This window comes from Panthera leo, chromosome A2 (genome assembly GCF_018350215.1).
Source record: "Panthera leo isolate Ple1 chromosome A2, P.leo_Ple1_pat1.1, whole genome shotgun sequence".
NCBI lineage: Eukaryota > Metazoa > Chordata > Mammalia > Carnivora > Felidae > Panthera > Panthera leo.
Window position 1 is genome coordinate 60,786,491 of NC_056680.1, and position 23,919 is coordinate 60,810,409.

The 23,919-nt window shown below is 52.4% G+C and overlaps 1 protein-coding gene across 1 annotated transcript; it reads right to left on the reverse strand.

Moving 5' to 3' along the window:
* Positions 1-4,241: 4,241 nt before the first annotated feature.
* On the reverse strand, positions 4,242-7,299 carry PURB (purine rich element binding protein B). The gene has a single exon (XM_042913345.1). It carries the CDS (start codon positions 7,297-7,299, stop codon positions 6,388-6,390), a length of 912 nt encoding a protein of 303 aa, XP_042769279.1. The 3' UTR covers positions 4,242-6,387.
* Positions 7,300-23,919: the final 16,620 nt, after the last annotated feature.

Sequence of the window (23,919 nt, forward strand, 5' to 3'; positions counted from 1 at the left end):
TGAAAAACAACCAAATAGACTCACCTGCGACCACAACGTGTAAAATACACTCTACAAGTAAGCTCTGTACTGACTCAACTTCAGTTTTTGGACTTTTGCTGCACCTATTAATTTCTAGAAATCCAGAGTTTTGGGATGTGAAGACACGTGGGCTGGGAGGAAAGGGTGCGTGCCCCACATCTGAGCTGTTTACAATGAAATTGTAACCAATCCCTACAACACAAGTGTGCTTAGTGATACAGTCCTCTTTTTCAATTCTCTTGGGACCCTCCCTGGGGCTGTTATGTACACTACTTGCCATTCTGTTTCCAAACAGAGTTCTTTTGACCTCGCCTGATGTTACAGCACAGTGTGAGGCTGGGGATGGACAGCTGCCTATAGGAAACGAGGTCTAGTCTAACTCACTTTTCTTGAGTTAGCTGTTGAAGTTACTGAAGGCAGGAAAAAAAAGAGACAGGCTCGTGTCGCCTACAGTATGCTCGTGCACAAGGAGCATGGATAGATCTACCACTCTCTCGGGATACGGTGGCCCCACAATTCATCACCCCTAAACACAGAACCAACCCTCCCCCTCATCCACGTCAGCGGACACGTTACATGTAGGGAATGACATCTGCTCCTAGACTCAAAGCTTCATGCTAATCACAAGTACAGTCAGACCCTTTCAAAAAACCATTTGTCAGAATCACCTCGGAGGGGGGACGGGGGGAGAAAAAAATTTTTTTTTTTTTGCTTCAAATAAAGCTCTGCCCTCCTGTTATCAGAAGCCCCACCGAGCGGTGAAACTACCAATATGGTGTCTGCTGCCATCTGAACCCAGCTTTCCCAGTCCCAGTCGGAATGTCTAATCCGAGGAAGGAGGAGGCAGATTTTCAAATGAAACCTAAGAGATGGGGGGTGAGCAAGGGTGATCACACCGATGGCATATTCCCTGTTTCATCAGGAAATACAGAATACATTCATAAAAGTCTTACTTGGATCAGGGAAACGGGTGTTAACTGGAAACCTCCAGAGCAGTAAGTCTTCATGGTACAAGTGGATTGTTTTTTTTTGTTTGTTTTCCCCAAGTCCAATTTCCATACTGACAACTGGACCACAGTTAGCAAAATAACAGTAATGAAAACGTTTTAAGCCCAAGAGCTGGGAACAGTGACTTGAGTGAACGGAGATACAGGAAGGGAGCCCACCGTTCCCGAGCTTGAATTCTGGAAACTTATGGGCACAGACTTCAAAATCAAGGAGTTTGCTTTTCTGGATTAACAACCGGGGACATGACGTATGTCTGGAATTTCACACAGGGCCCTGACATGCACGGTTTTAACTTTCTGTATTTTTCTTAAGGTAAACGTGGTTCTTTTTTTCTTTTCTTTTTTCTACAAACGATCTCCCCAGCCCACCCACACGCCCACCATCCAGTTTATTGAAGGGGGATGGTAACTGTTTAGGAAGACAGCTAGCTGATTTACAGTACTCTAAAAGCAACCCTGGAAACTGATCATCTCATTCACTTACTAGAACTTCAGTGCTGTTGTTGACAGGAAAAAAAACAAAAAGTTACCTTAAGGCTTAAGGGAAAGTAACGTATTACCTCGTGAACGCAGCATTGTCTACTCTCCCGCGCATTGGAAGCTAGCAAAACGCATTCTGGATCAAGAATACAAACTTTCTAACATCAGCTAAGATTTTCACTCTTCTTACACAGAACAATATTCATAAGCAGATTATCTAAGGGAGCCTGAGAAACTGTGACCCACATCACACAAAGATCCCATGTATCTCATTATCAAAAAGTGCTTTAGCTTTGAGAAATATGTCGGGGTTCCAATGGAAATATACAATGTAAATCATCGACACTTTCTCAAGTGAAGTACAAAGTGGAACAGGAGCGAAACGGGTGAGGTCTTACTCTCTGAGCAGGCCTCATGCGTGGGACTCTTAGGGTGTATTAAATTAAAATTGCTTTAAGAGTTAACAGTGGGGTTTTCACACCACTATATATATTCTAAAACCTGAGATTGGACACCAAAGCAGTCAACTTTGTTACTTATCAGCGCAATTCTGATACTTCCTAAAAATAGAAGACAACTCAATTGAATTCATACCTCCAGGGTCAAAACCATGAACTTTCCCCAGTCAGAAAGGAGACGAACCGCAAGCGCATTCGCCACTAAGCGTGTTGCAGGCGGCCCCCTGGTAAAGGGACTACCTGCCCGCACGCAGAGTCACTTCTCCCCTTCCCTCTCACTGATCAAGGCCACGCTATTTGCAAATGAATATCTACTGAGAGATCAGTTGTGCATTGGACAAAGTACCGTCAACTGGGTTAAAAATGAAAACACAATTTACAGTGAAGAATACTCATGTGCACGGCTTACACACTCAAGCTTCTCCTCCAGCTCATCCACCTCACAGCAAGGCAGACGCCAACGATTGGTTACCTTGCCACACCTTGAGTGGGTCACTACCCTCCAGTAGAGCCAGTCAAGGTCACGTGTAACAAAGTGTCCTCAGCAACCACGGTGCCTGCAGTGTGCAGCCGTTTTCACACCACTCAATATGAGGGCATTATTATAACCAGCCTCTTTTGCCCACAACCCTGCATTTTCGGATAAGACAGGAGAATTGTTTTGTTTTGAGAAAACTGAAGCTCGCGTCTCTTAAAAGACCTGCGTCTACCGCAGAACGACGGAGGGAACAGAGGCGGCGGGAGGCGACGGGCTGCCCGCACCCGAAGCTTCTCCATCGTTTTGCAGTAAAGTTATGGAAAGTGACTTGACAGGTGGCTGCGTGTGCGCCGCGGCCACAGTCCCTTATACCATCTACATGCCTCCCGCAGCAACATAGGGTGTCTGGGTTTTCCGTTTGGTTTCCACTTGGATCTGGGGTGCTGTGCCGATGGACATTGCGCCCTGGGCAGAGCGCGTGCACGGGGGCCTTTCTGTGCTGCCGAGGATGGCCGTCCTGCTTGAAATGACAGCAGGGACGATAGAAACCAAAAGGGAGTCGTAGGATCTCGTCATAGACTTTTGCTCTCTTGATCCTGTGCCTAAAATTTGACTTCTCGCGTTTCTAACAGCAGTAGTTTGAGAAACGATTTAGCAATTGTCTGAAAGGGGATTTTAGTTCCCTGCTTCTCAGAAACAGAGGAGTATTTGGAACATGTGATTCGCTGGGATGTTTGCCAAAGTTAAAAAGAATGAGCCCTAAAAATCACTGTTCGTAGGAGACGACGAAACACAAGATAAAAAAAAGTGGGTGTCTCCCCATCTGTAAGGCCATGTGGTGGCCAGAATCAACCAAGATTTTCCTTAATGAGCACGGTTTATGAACGAGTTCCAAAACACGGCCTTTTCGGACCCACCGCACATCAAAGGAATGGCCTCCGTGCTTCTCGGCTTTCTACTGCCCCAGATCAGTGAGCGGAATGAGGGTCGGTGAAATGCCACAGCTAATCAACGCCCTCCTGTAACCTTCCTGCAGGGAGGAGGGAGGCCCCGAGCCACCCCTGCAGGAGGAACCAACCTCTGAGATCGGCTAAGACTTAAAAACCCACCACTATGACGTTTACCACTTAATCTTACATAGGCAGGTCAAAATTTTAATATAAATTACTTTTTCCAACACATAGCTTATGCATTCTTTGCTCCTGTTTTTGGAGGATTCTCAAATTGATATCTAAAGATTTACATATGATATATTACTGTTACATGGTCTAATGACTAAGAAAATTTCTCTGGTAACCAAAGCTGATACCGTATATGGTAGTGCTCCTGGCATATAGTCTATATGCCTCAGACCACTTCCACATTCTTTCTATTCAGCTAATTATAGCTTAGTAGCCACTGGTGAAGGACTGTGAAGACCCTGTCGTTTCTACAGAATAGAAAGGCAAGGCTAGGACTGCAATTCAGCCGAACGAAAAGAAAAGAAAAGACAACCCGCCCCTTAGAAAGGAGAGGCACTGCACCCTTGCAGAACTGAACTGGCTCACTGCAGCTGGGCGACGGGAACCCTCGCAGAAGCGAGCAGACGCGTCGGTCTGCATGGGAATCGTACATGGTTTGAAAAGGAAAAAGTCACAGCAATGAACTGAGAGCTGCAACCTTACTTTCCATCGCTGCCTTGAAGTCTGAAACCAAAACAGTTTCTGCAAACCTCATGCCAGCTTCTCGGCGCCCTTACCAAAACTATGCAGGGATTTGTTCTCCGCAGCAAAGAAATAAACACTCAAAACACATAGGTAAATACAGCAGGACATTATTGAAAACAGCTGCCTTGTAGTACAAAATACAGTACAAGTATACGGATGTCATTAAAACATCAAAAATACTATTGCTCCCATACAATTTAGGAAACATTCTTTGCAACGGAGAAAGTTTTTTTTAAAAAAAGGAAAAGCTTTAAAAAAAATCTGTTTAAAAAGTCTACTGTGGATGATGAGAGTAGAGAAATAGTCTGAAAAGGGCACCATTGTTTGTGGCTCTTCCACTTTAAAAAAAAAATCTAAGATCGACAGTATTCTGAATCAGTCTAATTTTTAAAAAAGCCTAATTTTATGTACAGTTCTTGCTCTCCCTCTCGGCCACAATGCGTGAAAACGACCTTTCTGTAGATCACTTATTTCCCAATAAATACAAAAAGATTGTATAGATTGAATAATACCAAAATAAGATAATAAAAAGGGTACGCAATAAATTAAAAGGCAGCTCAAATAAAGGGCAGGCATGCAGTTAAAAAAAAAATACTAAGATCGTGGAGGTGGGGGTTACCTGCCTCCCGGTTGAGAAGGTGTCGCACAGGAAGACCTACAAACTTTGGAAAGAACGTTAGCTCCCGTTCAATTCAAAGTCACCTAGGTCTGTGACACTTCTAGGAATACCTTTTGATGGGGTGGGATTAACTTGATTAGTAAAAATCATTTTTACTGAAAATCCATTTAAAATATAGAAGAGGCGATCCTTGAAAACCCCAACTTTTATTCTTGGAAAACAGCTGGGTCAACTGGCCAAGGGCCAGTTTGTGGAAATTTCAAGATGGTATAAAAATGCTTCCAGGACATAGCGTTTTCACGTTCTTCATCCCCATGCAGATGGATTTCAGCTTCCGAAGGGCACATGGCTCGAATCACTCATCCATCATTTGCCAACTTCGACTGTGAGGTACTGAAACAATGGATCAAGTTCTTACAAATCTACTTTAAAGAATAGATGATGCTGGAATTCTGGACCTGAGGATCTTTAGTGTTTGAGCAAATCCACAGATTCAACTGAAGGTAGATGAAGACTTCAGTTTTGGTTATCCCCAACTTTCCCGGGAGGACGTACATTCCATTAAAGCTCAGGCTCGTAGCCACACGGTTCCTTTTGCAGGGATCTTCAAGTTTTACGGTTTAAAATCCAGCCAACCAGTGGCCCAAACAGCCGAAGTAGCCATAATTCGCTGGCCTCGCACGGTGCAGCCATGGGCACCTGGCTCTCATTCACCCCTAAACCATCTCTGGGTAAGGACCTCGGTGTCTGCAGACCTGGAGTGGACTAAAGTGAGCGGCAGCCCATCCACTCCGTCCTCCTTGTGCTTGATGCCAGATTTCTTCCTGCGTCTGCCTCAGCAATCCCCAGTGTAAAACTGCTCTGATCTTTGGAGAAATTCTGCCAACTTTTAAAATCCTTTAGTAACAGATTCTAGTTGAAGGACTGACGTCTGACTCCATCTGCATCCAGAAAAACAATTCCGCAAAGAGACAGCCACTGGTCCAGGTTCCACGCAAAGCCATTTTAGACAGAACCCAACGGGTTTCTACGTTCCCTGGTGGCTTCCTGATTTGCTCTTTTGCCCTGTCCATGATTATTTGGAGCCGCGTTCCTTTGCGTGAAACCTGTACTCTCAGAATCGGATAAAGGCCTCTCCCTTCTCAAGAATTCCATGAAGACCCAGATCCAATATGCTGATTTCAGTGAATGTGAAGGGATTGACACCATGACAGTGAGGTCTGGAGAGATGGTCAGGCCAGGACACCCAGGCGTGACACCAATTCAGCTGTCATCAACGGCCTGGGCACATGAAGCTCTGACCCCTCCAGGGCTACCCTGGCGAGTTCAGAAACCTCAGCTGGAAACAACAGAAGCCGAAACGATTTTGCTCAGGTTGTCCTCTTTTTGCAGATTGCTGTCAGCTCCTTGTAACTTTGCTGCTTTTAATTGTTCGCGACTGTTCTTTTGTGGTTATTTCTCTTAATTAACTGTATTATTTTTCATTGTGTGTTCTCCCGATGGGGCCCCCCCTTGCTCCGCCTCCACTGGCTCCCTGGGGATGAGCGGGAAAGGGGCTCTCCGGCCAAGGGGACGGTGGTGGGGCGGGGGGCCCATCGGGGAGGAAGCCCGCTTCGCGTCAGTCCTCGTCCACCTCCTCGCCCTCGGACTCGTCCCCGCCGCGTCGCTCGTACAGCTTGTCCCGCTGCCGCTCCTGGATCTCCTTCATCTCGTCCGCATACCGGCAAAAGGCGCCCCCGAACTTGCCCCAAGCCTTGAAGGGGACGGTGATGGCGTTGCGGTAGGACGGCTTCACCTCGCTCACACGCAGGAACACGCCGTACTTGTTGCAGCCCACGTCGAAGAAGAAGCGCTTGGAGTCCACCGTGATGGAGGTGCCCTCCGGGAGCTCGCCGTACAGGCCGCCGCCCGGACCCCCCGCGCCGCCGCCCGCGCCGCCCGCCAGCTCGTCGTCGTCGCCGCCGTAGTCGTCGATGAGCTTGGCCAGCGCGTCCCGGAACTCGATGAGGCCCTGCGCGGGCAGCGCGATGGTCTGGCCGCTCTGCAGGCCGCCAGGCCCGGGGCCGCCGCCGCCGCGGTTGACCGTCTGGCGGATGCGCAGGAAGCGGCCGCGCTGGTTCTCCTTGAGGTCCAGGTAGTACTTGCGGTTCTCGCGCACCAGGAACTCGCTCTTGAGCGCGCGCCGCGGTCCGCCGCCCTCCTCGGCGCCCGCCGCCGCCGCCGCCACCTGCTCGGGGCTGCTGGGGCCCAGCTGCGCGTAGTGCTCGATGAAGTCGCCCAGGTAGTCGCGGAACTCGGCGGCCACCGCCATAGACAGCGTGAGGCGGCTCTTGGAGCCTCCCGCGCCCACCTCGGCGATCTTGAGGAAGCGGCCCTTGGCGTTCTGCTTCACGTCCAAGTAGAAGCGCTTGTTCTGGATGTCCAGCCGCTTTGAGGCCAGCTCCTGGGTCTCCTGCTCGCCGCCGCGGGCCGCAGGCTGGAAGCCGCCGGGCCCGCCGCCGCGTTCGCTGCCGCTGTCGCCGTCCGCCATCTTCTCGGCCGCCGCCGCCGCCGCCGCGCCTCGGCCGCCGCCGCCGCCCGCCGCGCTCGCGCCCGCCCTCCGCCCTGCGGCTCGCTCTCCCGGGCCCCCAGCCTCGCCCGCCGGCAGCTCACGCGCTCCCGCCGCTCATCGCCAGCCGCCGCCGCCGCCGCCCCCCATCGCCCCGCGCTCCGCCCCCCATCGCCCCGCGCTCCGCCCAGCCACTTCCGCCCGGCTCCCGCCAGCTTCCGGCGCGCGCCCCCTGACGCCACCCGCCTCCGCCCACACGTCCTCGCGGCCGGAAGCGCCGCGCCCGCAGCTGCGGGGCGCGAGGCAGTGACGTAGCGGCGCACGGCGCACTGGGAAGGGGAGGGCATCCTGGGTTGGGGAGGGCGTGGGAGGTCGCGGGCGGAGGTGTTGTGCATCCCTTTTGCGGTCGCGTATCTCAGGGGTGCTTCAGTGCCGCGGTTTTGATTGTTATTACTTTTAAATGTAGAGGAAGTAAAGGACATGGCGGGGGGGCGGGGTGCGGGAATGCCCAGGCCATCCGTACTCAGAACAAAGCCCACCTGGTGGTGTTGCTGGGCAACGGCCAGGGAGTGGCAGGCGCTCGCATCACGTGGGCGCGCGGTGTCGTCATTCCGCCGCTGCGAGAGCGGAAGGGGAGCGGAATTGAGGATCGGTCCCTGCCGGCCCCCGGGCTCGTTGCCTGGGGCGCGGGTGTCCCCGGGCTGCGGCGGGCCGGGCGCGGGAGCTCCTTGGGGAAATGAGCGTCGCCACGGCGACGGGTTCCTCTGCGTGCTAAGCGGGAGCGATAAGCACGTGATATAACGCGTGCAAAGCACCAAACCGCGCGCTGCGTAGTAATCAGCCCTTCTCCGTACGTGAAAAAGACCCAATGAAAAATAAAATCAGGGTGATCGCTATCAAACAAACACAGGAGAGCCCAAAAACATCAGGTTTGGGGCTCGGAAAGGTTCAGGCTTGGAGAGGACACGACGCCCAAGAGCTAGGGAAGGAATGAAAGGCCAGACCTCACCCGGCCCTCGTGCAAGACCCTCGTCGAAGACGTGCGCGCGGTTCCTTGTCTGAGTTCCTGCTGACCGAGCCACCGAGTTCCCGCGCTGCCCGGGCCCGTTCGGTTGGCGGTGCGGAGGGCACGCTGCTCTCTGCCCACCTACGTCAGCTTGCCTCTGATGACTGAAGTTCTGTCCCCGGAGTTACATCTATTGCTTGTTTACTCTGGAATTTCATTAAGCTTATGCTGTTCCCTTTCATGTGTTTGATAACCTCATATTTTTCAGACGTTTTACAGTTTTGTTGTGTAATACATGTGATTACATTGTATATATTTTATGTTTAATTCTAGTTTGTAATAAATGTTGGCGTATACTGTGAAGCAGAGAATCTAAAAAATGTCCTTTCAATGGCCAATTGTCCCAGTGCTATTTATTGAACAAGAACAGATCTTGACAGGTGGAGATGGATGGAGATTATTTGGGGCAGAGGGAACATATGTTCCCAGATGGCGAGAAGTCTGGTTTGACTGAAGCCCGGGCCCAGTCTGTGAGGAGGGGGTGGTGCACACCGCAGTGGGAGCGCCTTGACCTGTAGGCAAAGGCTTGGGCTTCGGTCAAAGGGGAGCACCAGAGCTGTGTGAACAGGAGTGTGACATGTCTGCTCTGTATGTCTAGGAGGTGACCCATGGCACAGGACAGCAAGACGTCTCGAATGGGAGGCAACGACTGTTGCAGACCCAAGGGAGCGGAGATGGGACGTGCCTTTGGGGCAAGAGAAGATTCAGGATTAAAAACCAGATATGGGGACATGTAACAGGAGTAAAGTTGAGTTTAGAGTGCCCAGGGCTGCTGGGGAGGGCCAGCTCGGGGGCTGATGGGGAGAACCGAACAGAGACCTCAGGGTCCTGCCCCACGCAAGTCACAGTGACTGGTACACTAGATGGGCCGCTTTGATGCATCTTTGGAATGTCAAATTCTTTCCCCAGAAGTTTGTTTCTTCTTAGTGGCCTTAAGCACCTGCTGCGACTGCCTTTTGGCAAATCCGGCACAAATGAGAGCGGGCCCAAGTGTCGGTCGGCATGTTAAATTTGAGGAGCTGGCCCGCTGCCCGAAGGGAGACCTCTAGGCAGCTGTGGGACCCAGACAAGCTAAGTCGAGCAGAGGGGCACAGGTTGGGGAGCCACAGGCAGACAGGGTGGGTCTGACTTGAGCCCCCAGGAGGCTGGGGGGGGGGCAGGGGCAGGCAGACCAGATGGGGGTTGAAAGGCTGAGGAGTCAATGTCACATTTCATACTTGAGCCTGTATGTTGGCTTCCCACAAGCCCTGGCCGAGGGCGGCGAGAATCCTATGACTCTAAGAGGTGGAGCAGAGATGGCTCGTGGCAGTTCTAAATCCTGTCTCTCATGCCCCATCTGGGGGGAGTGGAAGCCAGACGTCACTGAGCTAAGGAGGAGTGCAGGTGGAGAAGGAGGCAAATCAAGGGAGGCATCAGGCTGCTTCCAGAGGCCCGAGCCGGCTCTGAGGCTGGGGGACGTGGGGCGGTTATGAAGTGAGGGCCTGCAGCTGCCAGGAGCTGGGCATAGAGGGAAGGGCTCAGCCCTGGTGGGTGAGGATGCGTCCTTTTTCTTCTGCGACCAGGGAGAGCGGGTGAGAGACACAGGAGCTTCTGGGAGAGGAGATGGGGCATTGGGCCAAAGGTTGCACCTGCTCCAGGGCCCGAGTGGGGGCTGCCTGCTGGGCGGGAGGCTTGGGCTCGACTAGAGTCCCCCGTGAGCAGCTGGTCTGGCTGAGGCTGGGGCCAAAGCACGCTGCTTCCTGCAGCCACTGTGAGCAGCTGGCGCTGGGTGGGAGGCGCAGATGGCAGCGGGCCTTGCCAGGGCTGAGGACACACGCGAGGAACTGGGGACGAGGGTCTGTGGCCTCAGATGGCTGGCCCTTCTCCTGGTTCCTTCCCCGCCCACCCCCACCCCCACCCCCCCCCCCCCGTTGTTTTTCCTATTAAGCTTAAAGTTGGAACAGAACCACTCAGGAATAATACTTTTGATGCAGATCCCTCAAATGTCAATATTTTCCCACTTTTCCTTCATCTCTCTCTGTTCTTTCTCACCCCCGAACCATTTGAGAGTAAGGTGCAGGCACGATGCCCCAGCGTTGGGGGTGCCATTCCTGTGGGCGCCGAGATTTCGGCCGGCACCCCATGTGCACCTGCATCTCGGCTTGAGGCTCTGGTCACGGCATCCAGCCGGCTTGCGTCGTAGCCTCCAGTGACATCTTCCTGCGCCAGCCATGGAGATTGCCTCATGCTGCTGGGCAGAGGCCCGCACCTGCTGTCATTCTGGGGACACCTGTCTTCTGTGATTCCCCGCCCTGGTGTTGAGTTCCAGGCACAGTTTCTAGCCTTGGGGTGTATCAGTCAATACAGTAGCTCTCCAGGGTTTGTAGCTCCTCTTGGCCTGGAAAATGCAGCTCTCAGGGCGCTCCTGGAGGCCGGCACAGCTCGGAGCGCACTCGCCAAGCCCTGCTGATCCCGTGCTCACCAGGCCCTGCCATGCGGCCTGGGGAGCTTAGGCTCCTCCTCAGAGCACCCCAGCCTCCACTGCCTGGCACTCGGAGGAGCTGGAGGGATGAGCGGCCTCATTCCTGCTTCCTGGCCCTGAGTGCGCCACCCTGGGCAGGGAGGAGGCCTCGTGCACCGCCTGTGAGCTCCAGAACGGCCTTGCCCCTGCTGGTGATCTTCCTAGTTGTGCGCAGACCTGTTCTGCAGGCTCCCCGTTCTGTTGGGGCCAGCGTTGAGTCGAGAGCATGCGTGCATCAACCCCAGAAGTACTTTTGCCTGTGGGGGGAACTATGTTTGTGGGACAAGACAGATGAAACCCCCAACAGAAGAAACTTGAGAGGAACAGGACCCCACAGCACCCGAGTGGCTCAGTCGGTAGGGCATGTGACTCTTCATCTCAGGGTGGTGAGTTGTAGCCCCACATTGGGCCTGGAGCCTACTTAAACAAAATAAAATTAAATAAATCCTTAAAAAAAAAGGAAAAGGAGCAAGATCCCCAGAAATAGGACACCTGGAGATTGTATTCGCTGGTTATGAATAAGCAGGTGGCGGGGGGGGCATAAGCAGGGTCACTCGTGTTTGAACCCAGTCACTCATGCCCTCAAGGGAGGGTGGCCTCTCCTGGGGGACAGCAGGGTGTGAGGAGCCCCGTCCCAGCTGCTTGGGGACCCATTTGCCCTTTCCCAGCGACCCTTCGCCCCCTGTGGTCTTTCCACAGAGCTGGACAGCAGCCGTCTGTTCTGGCTTCTCATCTCATCCAGAAAATCCTAGGGTTTTGCCCTCGCCCCAGAGCTTCCTAGGGATTTTGCTTCTGCCTCCCTGGCACCTTCCAGAAGGCCGTCTGGCTCAGCACCAGGCCCCTGCCTGGTGACTCCATCTGTCCTTTGTTCAGCCAGATGAGGGCCTCCCGCAGGCCGGTGATGCCGAAGCCTGAGCACCAAGCAAGGCTACCCAATCAGGAGAGGATGGTTTCTGGCCCCGCGGTAACGCTGACAGCCCGAAGCAAGCTACAAACATGGGCAGGAGGAGATTCAGATCCGAGGTAGCAGTATGAGCTCGTGCTTTCATCACACAAGTGTGTGCACGTTCACACACATACAAGCACACACAGATGCAGACACAGACGGATGCGGAAATCTACGCATGCAGACACATAGGTGTGGGCAAATGTACTTACATGTGTTTCCTAAAATCAAGGACATCCCAGCGGCAGTGAGCACACCCAGCACACAGATCTTGGTTTCTTTCTTTCTTTCTTTCTTTCTTTCTTTCTTTCTTTCTTTCTTTCTTTCTTTCTTTCTTTTGATGTTTATTTATTTTGAGAGAGTGTGAGCAGGGGAGGGGCAGAGAGAGAGAATCCCAAGCAGGGTCCATGCTCAGCACAGAGCTGGATGCCGGGCTCAAACTCACGAACCGTGAGACCTGAGCTGAGATCAAGAGTCAGATGCTTAACCGACTGAGCCACCCAGGTGCCCCCTGATCTTGGTTTCTTAATTCCATTCTCTACTGAGAGGAACCAGAGCTGTTCAGAGAGATGTCTGGCCCCAGGGCTAGAGGAGAGAAAGCGCAGGCTGAGCCTGGAGTATCTTGTGCCAGGCAGCACTTGCTCAGAGTACGAGGGGTGGGGGTGGGGGGAACATGACAAAAGGACACTCCTGCCGGCTCCATCTGGGGCAACGTAAGCACCACCTAAGTAATGACAGCTACAGATGATAAGCTGCTGGGTGAGACAAGAATGTGTGTATACCTCCTGAGACAAACACACAAGAGAAATGAAAGCCCAGTGATAAAGCAGAGAAGACAGACTCTGAAAAGCACCATTAAGCCACCAGCATCGTGATGATTGAGTCACACATCGCCAGCGGAGGAAGGCTCACTGAGTGAAGTGAATGCATGCCTGGTCCCAGAGTAACGTGACAAGGGGCCGCGGGTAGCATCCTGGGGAACAGGGCCCCTCGACTTCGGGGCCAACTGTTGTGGTCACTGAGAGGACGTGTCCCTGTTGGGTACCCACCAAGAATGCAGACCCTGTGTCTGGGCTTGAGGGAACAGCAGATGAGCCCACACTGCAGGAGGAGCTGCAAGGTTCAAGTGAACCCCACAACGTGCTGCAAGCTAACCACATGGACACAGGGTGTGCATGGCTGACACAGAGCTGCTTCAGAGAAAAGGAGACGGGATGTGAAAACCTGTGGTTTGGGTGCTTCTTCACTGTAAATTACTGGGGGGTCTGAATAGGCCCGTAGATCAGATAACAGTATTGTGTTAATTTCCTGACTTTGATCGCTGTGCCATAGCTATATAAGGGAATATCCTTGTGTTCAGAAAATACACCTGCAACATTTATACGTAAAAGGGGCATTGTGGCTGCAGTTTATGCTCAGACGATTCAGAAAGAGACACGTACGTGCACAGTGAGAGAGCCGATGTAGGACGATGGTAGCAGGCAGTTAGACAATGAGTGGGACACATGCTTGCCTGCCAGCTTTCCTACAGGTCTAAAATTATATCAAGATAAAAAGTAAGAAAAAAAATTCAAGTTGTCAAAATTTTAAGTGATCAAAAATTTTAAGTGATCCAAAATGGGGGCTCCTGGGTGGCTCAGTCAGTTAAGATGCTTGCATCTGCCTTTTGATTTTGGCTCAGGTCATGATCCCAGAGTCTTGGGATCGAGTCTGGCGTCGGGCTCTGCACTGAGCGTGAAGCTTGCTTAGGATTCTCTCTTCCTCTCTCTCTGCCCCTCTCATTTGCATGTGCGTGTGCTCTCTCTCAAAAATAAACATTCGAAAATTTATGTTTGTACTGGACTGCAGTCTGTTAAGTGTGCAGTAGCGTTATGCATGAGAAGGACATACACGGCCTAATTAAAACATACTTTATTTTTATTACTTTTACTGTTTATTTAAATTTGAGAGAGAAGAGCATGCATGTGCAAGCAGGGGAGAGGCTGAGAGAGAGGGAGACACAGAATCTGAAGCAGGCTCCAGGCTCTGAGCTGTCAGCACAGAGCCTGACGCAGGGCTTGAACTCACAAACGGTGAGATCATGACCTGAATTGAAGTCAGATGCTTAACTGACTGAGCCACCCAGGCACCCCTATAACATACTTTATTACTAAAGTATGCTGATTGTTATTTGAGTTTTCAGTGAGTTACAGTCACCGATCACATTTCACCATAATAGATAAAAATAGTAATTAAAAAAGCTTGAAATCTTATGAAAATTATCAAAATGCGATGCAGACACGAAATGAGCAGATGCTGTAATGGTGCTGATAGACTTCTTCAGTGCAGGCTTGCTCTAGACCTAAAATTTGTAAAAAAACAAAACAAAACAAAAAAACACAACATCTGTGAAATGCAACAAAGCAAAGTGCATTTAAATGAGGTGTGCCTGTGTTGCGAGAGAGGGAGAGAGTAGGACAGATTATTTTAAGGAATCGCTCATACTGTTGTGGGTGTTGACAAGTCCAGTCTGCAAGACAGGGGGCAGCTGGAGACCCAGGTTGCATCCCAAGTCTAGAGGCCCCCTGAAGGCAGAATTCCCTTCCTCGTTGGGTGACCTCAGTCCTTTTCTTTAAGGTCTTCCACTGATTGGATGAGGCCCACCCATGTTATGGAGGGTGATCTGCTTTACTCAAAGTCCTCTGATGTAAATGTTAATCTCATCTAAACGACACTTTCACCATGACATCTAGACTGGCATTTGACCAAATATCTTGGCACCGTGGCCTGGCCAAAATGACACATAAAATTAGCCATCACATAAGTGGTCTCCTGGACTTGAATTTTTTCATTCCCCATTATGGTGTGAAGATTCACACACCATCTTTCATCTAGTTGGAGTTAACTCACGTTCACTGCTGTATAATATTCCATTGAAGGAAAATGCCACCATGACGTGGCATCGGGGCCATGGTTGCTGTCACAAACAGGCTGGGTGCTCCGGGGTTTGTTTTTCTGGGGTACACGGCTGGGGCTGCGGCTTAGGTAAACACCCAGGAGTGGTTTCCTGAGCTGTTGGGCCCATGAGAGGCTGAGTGATCTTCTCAGCCTCTGATCTTATTTTGCCCCTCGCCATGTCTGCACCCTTGGCCCTCAGCCTCTCCAGCCCTTGGTGTTGCCAGATGCTTCAGGTCTGCCCTGGAATGGATGAGACACACTTCCTCTTTGCTGCCTTAGTTGGCGTTTCCCCGATGTACAAGGGGCAGATGTCTGTCTTCATGTCTGCCGGCTCTAGGTATCTCCTTGCAGGGAAACTGCCTGTTCATGGCTCTTGCCCATGTTTCTGTCAGGCGGGGAACTCTGTGCGTGTCCTCAGCGCAACCGTGCTCTCTTTTCCTGTTTGCGGTTCATCTTTCCTTTTCCTTGGGTGCTCTTAGCGATGGCCTGTGTGCTGATGTACAAGCATGTGGCAAATGCTGTAGTGTCCCCTGGCCCGTGGCCATCAGCCTGGCTGCACACTGGAGTCCAGGATCCATGTGTCCCGATGGAATTAGTCTGGGATGAGACCCACCCCAATTCTAACTGAGTGGGGCAGAGAACCTCCTGTCACTCCCCAGTGTCTAGAGGCTGCTGGATCTGAATGGGGAATAAAGAGAGTGAGTTTATGAAGACAGCACAGGGCCATCCCAGCAGGAAGGAGCAGGAGTAGAGGATGGGCTGGGGGAGCTTCTGGGCTTCCACACACACTACGTTTGGATCTGAGGGTCACTGGTGAGGGAAGTGGGCCCTGGGCGCCCTCTGTGTGCTCAGCGCCTCAGGGTCTAGGTGGAGGTCGGCCAGCTCCTTGGCAGCAGTCACCACACACCTGTGTTTGCCCACACGTCCCCCAGATGCCGAGGGGCAATGAGTGTCTTTTCAGTTAAGTGAGCAGTAAATGGATCCCTTCTCACTGGGGAGGTCACTCTCGGAGGGCGCCCAATGCTGCCTGCACCTCACTCACACTGCCACCCCTGCCCTGGGCCTCAGGGACAGCTTGTGGATCTTGTGGTGGACGGTGGCCTGGGCTTTCGCTGCCTGGATTCCCACAAAGCTGTCCCCACACCCCAGCCCTGCATCTCTTCTCCAGCCTGGGCACCTCTCCCTGCCTCCCCCCTGGGATCCCAAGAGCCCAGCCATCAGCCATCACCCGCCCCCCCCCCCCCCCCCCCCCCCCCCCCCCCCGCCTCCCGCCCCACTCCCTGCTGCCCCCTGGGGATCCTGGAACCTGGTCACCTCCCCTTGCCCCACCCCCCGGGGATCCTGACAGCCCCTCACATCTTCCTTGGGGGCACTGATGGCTCTCTGAGCTCTAACCGCTTTGCCCCAGGCTGACCCTTCCGGTCGCCGTCAGGTGCCTTCAAGTGCTGTGTGGCTCTAGCTGGCTGTCCTGCCTCCACCTCAGACTCCATGTGACTGAGACCCGCCCCCCAGGTCCCCTCAGGCCTGGCCCTGCTGTCCCCACTGCTGGAGGCTCGGCTACGCCATCTGCTCCCGAGGCACGTGCTGTGGCTGAACTTACCCCAAAATGGAGCCCGACACCGCGGGTCAGAGTCACAGCCCAGAGCCTTGAAAATGCCTTCATTTCCAAAGCCCGGACACTCTCCTGTCTTCACAGGACAAAAGGGCAAACTCCTCCGGGTCCAGGGGATCACACTTTCCCTCTCTTTCTAATCACTTTAGTGTTTTCCTGCCTGCCCGCTGGGGTACAAGCCAGACGCCACCCCACGTCCTCCAGATGACTGCTTCCAGGCTTAAGTCAACTTACAATCCAGGAGATAGAAATGAAGTCTTTTTAAAGTAGCATTTATTAAAGCCTCACTAAAATATTACAGGAAATTTAAAAATGAAAAAAATTGGGGCACCTGGGTGGTTCAGTCTGTTAAGTGTCTGACCTCCTGGTTCGTGGGGTTGAGCCCCTAGTTGGGTTCCCTGCTGTGAGTGGAGTGTGGAGCCTGATTGGGATTGTCTCTTCTTCTCCCTCCCCCACCCCCTTTCTCACTTGTGTGTGTGCTTTCTCTCTAAAATAAAAAAAAATAGGGGGCCTGGGTGGCTGAGTCTGTTAAGTGTCTGACTCTTGATTTCAACTCAGGTCATGATCTCGTGTCGCAGCTCATGAGATAGAGCCCCGCGTCAGGCTCTGTGCTGAAAGTTCGGAGCCTGGAGCCTGCTTGGGATTCTCTCTCTCTCTGCCCCCACCCCACTCATGTTCTCCCCCACCCCCTCCCAAAATAAATAAATTTAAAAAAAAAAGCAAAATGTATAATTTTATTTCACTGGATTCAGGCATGGTAAAATTGTGGGTGATTTTTCCTTTTATTTTAAATTCTCAGGGGCTCCTGGTTAGCTCAGTCAGTGGAATATATGCCTCTTGATTTTGGGGTTGTGAGTTCGAGTCCGACATTGGGTTTAGAGGTTATTTTTAAAAAATCTCAGGGCACCTGGGTGGCTCAGTTGGTTGGGCATCCGGCTTCAGCTCAGGTCATGATCTCACGGTTTGTGGGTTCGAGCCCTGTGTCGAGCTCGGTGCTGACAGCTCGGAGCCTGGAGCCTGATTCAGATTCTGTGTCTCCCTCTCTCTGCCCCTCCCCTGTTCACACTGTGTCTCTTTCTCTAGAAAATAAATAAACATTAAAAATTTTTAACAAAGAGAGGACACGCAAATGGCCGTTATGCACCTGGAAAGATGATCAGCATCACTGATCATCTGGGAAATGCAAATCGAACCTGTCACACCCGGCAGGATGGCTGTTACAAAAAGAAGGAAACAGGGTGCGGGCTGCTGGGGACGGGAAAAGCGTGGCACTTCCTCAAAGAAGCAAACGTAGAGTGACCGTGTGGCGCAGCAAGTCCACTCTGAGCTACGTGCCCCAAAGCACTGAAAGCACGAAGAGGCATTTGCACACCCAAACACTGTGTTCACAATAGCATTATGCTAGCCTGCAGGCGGGAGCACCACGGTGCCGTGCTGGGCCAGGGATGCGTGGCTCGTCACTGGTCGTCCACACAATGGACGTGATCTGGCCTTTACAAGGGGAGCCTGCCATTCGCTAAGGCATGGACGGACCTTGAGGACACTATGCCAGCTGAAATAAGCCAGTTGTGAAAGAACAGAGATTGAAACGGTGAGTCCCGGGGGCTGGAGAGGGGCGGGGAGTTAGCGCTTCAAGGGCACAGTATCACTGCAAGAGGATGAGAAGGTTCAGTGGCTGGACGGCGGTGGCTGCACCACAGTTGAATGTGGTCGGTGCCACAAGGCTGCACGCTTCACGGTTACGATGGTGATTTTATATTATGTGTATTTTACCATAATTTAAAAAAGAGAAAGAAGCAGGGGCGCCTGGGGCTCAGTCGGTTGTGTGTCTGACTCTGGGTTTTGGCTCAGGTTGTGATCTTATGGTTCGTGGGATTGAACCCCACGTCAGGCTCCAAGCTCAGCATGTAGCTTGCTCGAGATTCGCTCGCTCTCTCTCTCTCTGCCCCTCTCCTGCTCTCTCTCTCTCTCTCTCTCTCTCAAATATTTTTAAAAATTTACAAAAAAGAAAGAAGAAAGGCAAAGCCCAAGTGCCTTGCTGCTCAGAACGCAGGGACACGTTGGGTGACCAGAGCCCTGAGGCCATGTTCGAGGCCACGTTCGAGGAGTTTGATGAGGCTGGAAGAGGGCCTGGAACTTTAAAGGAACTCAGGCATTTTTGCCAGAATTTGGGGCTGGGTGGGGTGGGAGGCTGGGGAAGGATGGCAGACCGAGGTAGTCCCAGACACGGAAGGACGCTCATGTGGAAGGGGCTTCCGTGGTGGGTGACATGTGGGACTTAGCTGCCACAAAGTCTGATTTCAGCTCAGCAAGAAAGAAAACTTTCTATGCATTTGGGCTCTGACCCATGTGGCACAGCGGGTCTCCTGATGTGGCCTGAGTAGGACCGGGTGCTCCACTGCAGGGCCCACCCACCACACTGGGAGAAGCCCCTGCCTGCCACCAGCACCTTCCCCCAGATGAGAAGGCCTGTGGCCCCTTCCAGGTCTGGCGTCAGCTGTGCTGGATTCCTTTGGTGACCACAGGGCCTTGGCATCTCCCTGTGGGGAGCTACAATCTGAGAGTGGCCTCAGGGAAGAGGCTCATTGCCTTTCCTGTCTCCCTAGGGTCTTTGGCAGAAAGAGGCTGTTTCCCCCAGGTGAGAAATGAGAGTCACCTTGGGGTGTGTTGAAGACAGCAGGCCCCCGACAGAGCCACTTGTGCTGAGGCCCACGCCAGTGCTCTTGGACCCAATACCTTGACTTGCCCACACTCCCAGCCCCCCAGAAATGTGACCTCTCACTAGCCGACCTGGGATTTCTTGTCAGCACCAGGCGCTAATCTGCCGATACACCCCTTCCCTTCCCCTGAGGAGTGCCACCTTGCCGGAAGTGACGCCTTCCTTGCTAATAATTTCCTTCTTTCTGCCCCCGCTCTGCCTTTAGATACCGATGTCCTGTGCAGCTCCCTCCTTGGGACTCCTTTGTATTTGCTGGATGGGTTGCTGCCTGATTCGTGAATCATTGAATAAAGCCAATTAGGTCTTCAAATGTCCTTGAAGGAATTTTTATTAATTTAATATCTGAAATAACGTCCTTTTTTTTAGTTTTTAAAGTTTATTAACTTTGAGAGAGAACGAGAACCAGCAGGGGAGGGCCGAGAGAGAGGGAGACAGAGGACCTGGAGTGGGCTCTGCACTGACTGCGGACAGCCTGATGTGGGGCTTGAACTCTGAAACAGTGAGATCATGACCTGAGCCAAGGTCAAGGGTCGGATGCTTAACCGACTGAGCCACCCAGGCGCCTCTGAAATAACTTGTAAACCTACACTTGGGGTCAAATACTCAAATTGGGCCTGATGTGTCAGATGTGGAAGGAGTGGACACGGGATCCTTCATTCCTCCCAGGGGGCCTGTGGCCTCCCCGCAAGTGTGGCATTGTTAGGTCACACCGTCTACTGACAACCTGCTAAGGGGGGGTCCAGGAGAGGCCTTGACCTTTAGGAGGGCCAGGGCTGTAGGTGAGTCCAGCAGCTGAGTGCAGGTTGAGGAGGAGACGGAGAAACCGGGGGCTTCAGCAGGGCCTCCTGCCCGCCCCCTGGTGGCCTCGCGCCGTCCCAGAGGGGATCCAGCCCCCCCACCCCGCCCCACATCTCCCCCCCCCACCCTGCCCCACCTCTCCTCCCCCACCCCTGCGGCTCCGGTTCTCTCGAGTCCCTCCTGAATGATCTGCTGGGTGTCTGTGGCCCAGAGCTCCATGGCCACGCTGTCCTCCATCAGCCACACGGCTCTGGGAGTCCAAACTGAGATGCGAATCAGGTGGAAACACACAGTGGGTGTTGGATAGTACCGAAAAGGGTAAAAACTTTAATCATGTTTATACTGGTTACCTGTTGAAATTATAATGTTTTCGATAGATTGTGTTAAATAAAACACGATTAAAATCCACTTCACCTGCTCATTTTCTCTCTCTCTTTTTAAATATTTATTTTTGAGAGAGAGACAGAGCACGAGCAGGGGAGAGGCAGAGAGAGAAGGAGACACAGAATCCGAAGCAGGCTCCAGGCTTTAAGCTGTCAGCACAGAGCCCGGTGGGGGGCTCGAACTCATGAACCATGAGATCATGACCTGAGCCGAAGTTGGACGCTTAACGGACTGAGCCCCCAAAATCTCCTCTAAAATGGGTACTGGAAGACTGAACATGCCTTCTGTGTCTTGACCCCTCTTGCCGTTGGACTGTGCTGTTCTGCACTGTCAGCTCCCAGGCTTTGGGGTTTCCAGGGCAAGCCAAGTCCCCCGGGTCTGACCACTGGCTTTCTGCTTTGCTACGTAAGCACTGCTGGCTGAAGACAGGCATCCTGCCTGCCGAGAGGCGTAAGCGTGGTCAGAGTAGAAAATGCGAGGGGCGCCTGGGGAGCTCAGTCAGCTAAGTGTTAGACTTCGGTTCAGGTCATGATCTCATGGTTCATGAGTTCAAACTCTGCATCAGGCTCTCAGCTGTCGGTGTAGAGCATGCTTTGGATCCTCTGTCCCCCTCCCCCCCGCCCCCACTGGGTCTCTCTCTCTCTCTCTTTCAAAATAAATAAACAAACAAAAAGAGTAGAGAACAGTGAGCCACTCTCCACTGCCACTGATGCACTTTCTTGCTTCCCTGTGGACGCTGGTCTCTCTTCTCGGTGCCCACAGAGTGTGCAGGTGCCCTGCGAGCAGCCGTGGCCCCAGGTGGCGATCGTTGGGCTGTGGGTGTCCAGTACCCGTTAGAGCCGTGTGAGGCAGGTGTGGACACAGTGGATGCCCAGGCGGCTGGAATCCATGCCCGGCAGGACAGGCTCAGTCCGGAGACCTGGGTCCTGAGCGGCGCAGTCCCGGCATTGACCGTGACCCCCACAGCCCATGTGTTTCCAGACCCACAGCACAGGCTGCCTCCGAGCATAGTCAGGGCTGTGGTTTGGGCTCACGAGACTCGCCCTAAGACGCACAGCCCACGCTTGGACATGAGCTCCGGGGCAGGGGTGAGTAACAGGAAATGGACACAGTGCACCACGGGGAGGTCCCCCTCCTGGCTCCCCAAAACTGTAAGGAAGCTACAACTGCTCTGTATGACTCCTCTCGTTTGTGCAGGTGACCCTCCTTCCTTAGCATTACGTTTCCGTCTCGGTCCTGAGGGTGGCCCGGTGCTCCCTGCGTGGTGGCCTGCCGCACGCAGCTCACATCCCTGCGCCTGCGCATTGCCCCGGCTCTGGGCCATCTGTGCTGGCCAGTTGTGGGGTGCGTGTGGCTCCCCGAGGTGCTGTCAGAGCCGCTGGCCCGCAGCCGGTCTGCCCCCGCCGCCGTCCTCCCGCAATTCGCTCCCCTCTGGGAGCCTGCGTGGACTGCTTCAGCACCTCAGAGCCTGCCTGCCTGCCACCATGAGGATGCGGCTGCCAGAGCACCATGCATGACACAGGTATGCCGCCCTCCCCCGGATGGCTCAGCAGAAGGAGGCTGCGACTCGATTTCAGGGTCACGAGTTCGAGCCCCATGTAGAGCTTGTTTGAAAAATAAATTAAAAAAAAAAACAACCAAAAAACCCTTCCCCTGTATGCTACGATTTCCCATTTCATCAGTTGCCATGTTATTTCACGTATGGGTTTTTTTTTCTTTTTTATGAGAGCATTTTGCTTTTCACATAGCTCTGTACAGACATACGACACACATATATGCATACATATACATTTTTCTGTCACATTCTATGCCTTGCTCTCATGCTTACAAAGATTTCCCGTTGGGGGACCTGGGGGGCTCAGTCGGTTAAGTGTTGGACTCCGGCTCAGGTTGTGATCTCACAGTTCGTGAGTTTGAGCCCCAGGTTGGGATATGTGCTGGCAGCCCAGAGCCCGCTTCAGATCCTCTACTCTACCTTCTCTGCCCCTCCTGAGAGCTCTCTCTCTCAAAAACAAACAAACATTAAAAAACAAAGATTTCCCATCGCTAAGGTAATATAACTATTTAGATGTATATTAATCAAGTTTTCTTTTACATTTGATACTTTTATCAACCTAGATTAATTTTAGTAACATCTCCCAGATACCTAGTAATTTACCCCAAGAACACTTATTGGGAGGGCAGCAGTTTTTGTTGCTGTTCTTACCATATTTCATAACCTTAGAATGGAATTGTGCTGTGGGCTCCCTGTCTTGCATTGGTCTGTTCTTCCTGTCTGTGGGTATCCAGGGGCCTCGAAGGTAGGAGGGCGTGTCCTCCTGATTGTGTGGTAACTGTGCGCCTCTCTGGCTATTTCCATGTGTTATTTCTTCTGGATGATTTTAAAACATGATAATATAATGCTTGTATTTAATGTAATTTATATGCTATGTGACAAGCCTCTTCATGACCCTAGAGAGAGAGCTGATAAAAGTCAAGTGCATTTACAATTAAAAACTCAATAAGAAATGTGTCTAGGGGCGCCTGGGTGGCTCAGTTGGTTAAGCACCCAACTTCGGCTCAGGTCATGATCTCACAGTTCGTGGGTTCGAGCCCCACCTCGGGCTCTGTGCGGACAGCTCAGAGCCTGGAGCCTGCTTCAGATTCTGTGCCTCCCTCTCTCTCTACTCCCTCCCCTGCTCCTGCTCTATGTCTCTGCCTCTCAAAAATAAATATTAAAAAAAAAAGCATAAAAAAAGAAATGCATCTATTTCCTGAATAATCTCAGGCTGAAAGCCAAAATCCCCCACATGGGAGCACGATCCAGGCATCCCCTCGATCAAGAAGGCGATAGTGACTTTCACTGCCCTGCTTATTATTTAAGTTTGTTTTTTTTTTCCCTGCAGGAACTATTCTAGAAGTATTGAGAATAAAAATGCAGGAGATAAATGAAATCCAGGTATTAAAATCACAAAGCAGAGGACGAAGAGAGTTCCGTTCTCACAAGATAAGGCTTTGCACTAGGAAAACACGGGAGGGTGGGGATCACAGGAACGTGGCACGTCAATGCAGGGGGCCTGTGACGGGTCACATAGGCACACGGTAATACTCAGAGCCACCTCTAAACACACAGACACACGGAGAGGTAGACTCAAAAACACCATCGGTAAATGAAAGTAGGACTCAGGTCTACGGGAGGGAAGATACTGTCACTGAATGGTGCTGGATACTGAATGTCCATGTGGGAAAACCAATGAACATGTACATTTACTTTACACCAGACGCAAAAACTAATTCCAGACAGATCACAGACCCAGACGTATAAGTGAAAATCGTAGCGCTGGGACACCTGGGAGGCTCAGTCGGTTAAGCATCTGACTTCGGCTCAGGTCATGATCTCATGGTTCATGAGTTTGAGCCCCGCATCGGGCTCTGTGCTGACAGCTCAGGCACAGCACCAGGTCTGGCCTTGGCTGGGGGTGTCTGGGGGAGGTCTTCTCCCATAAAAGGCTCCTGCCTCCTTTTGGTGACCCTCCCTTGGGCTGGCCGCGCCCTGGGGGGCCCTTTCCTCCTGCCGCAAGTGCATCCCGAGGGCCCACCTGGTGTGGTCCCATGACGAGGTCCGACGACTCCCCTCAGCCAGGAGGTATGCGCCCATCTG

Bases quoted from the DNA above. Each gene is read 5' to 3' on its own strand.
- PURB (XM_042913345.1), bottom strand. From the start codon at position 7,299: ATGGCGGACGGCGACAGCGGCAGCGAACGCGGCGGCGGGCCCGGCGGC.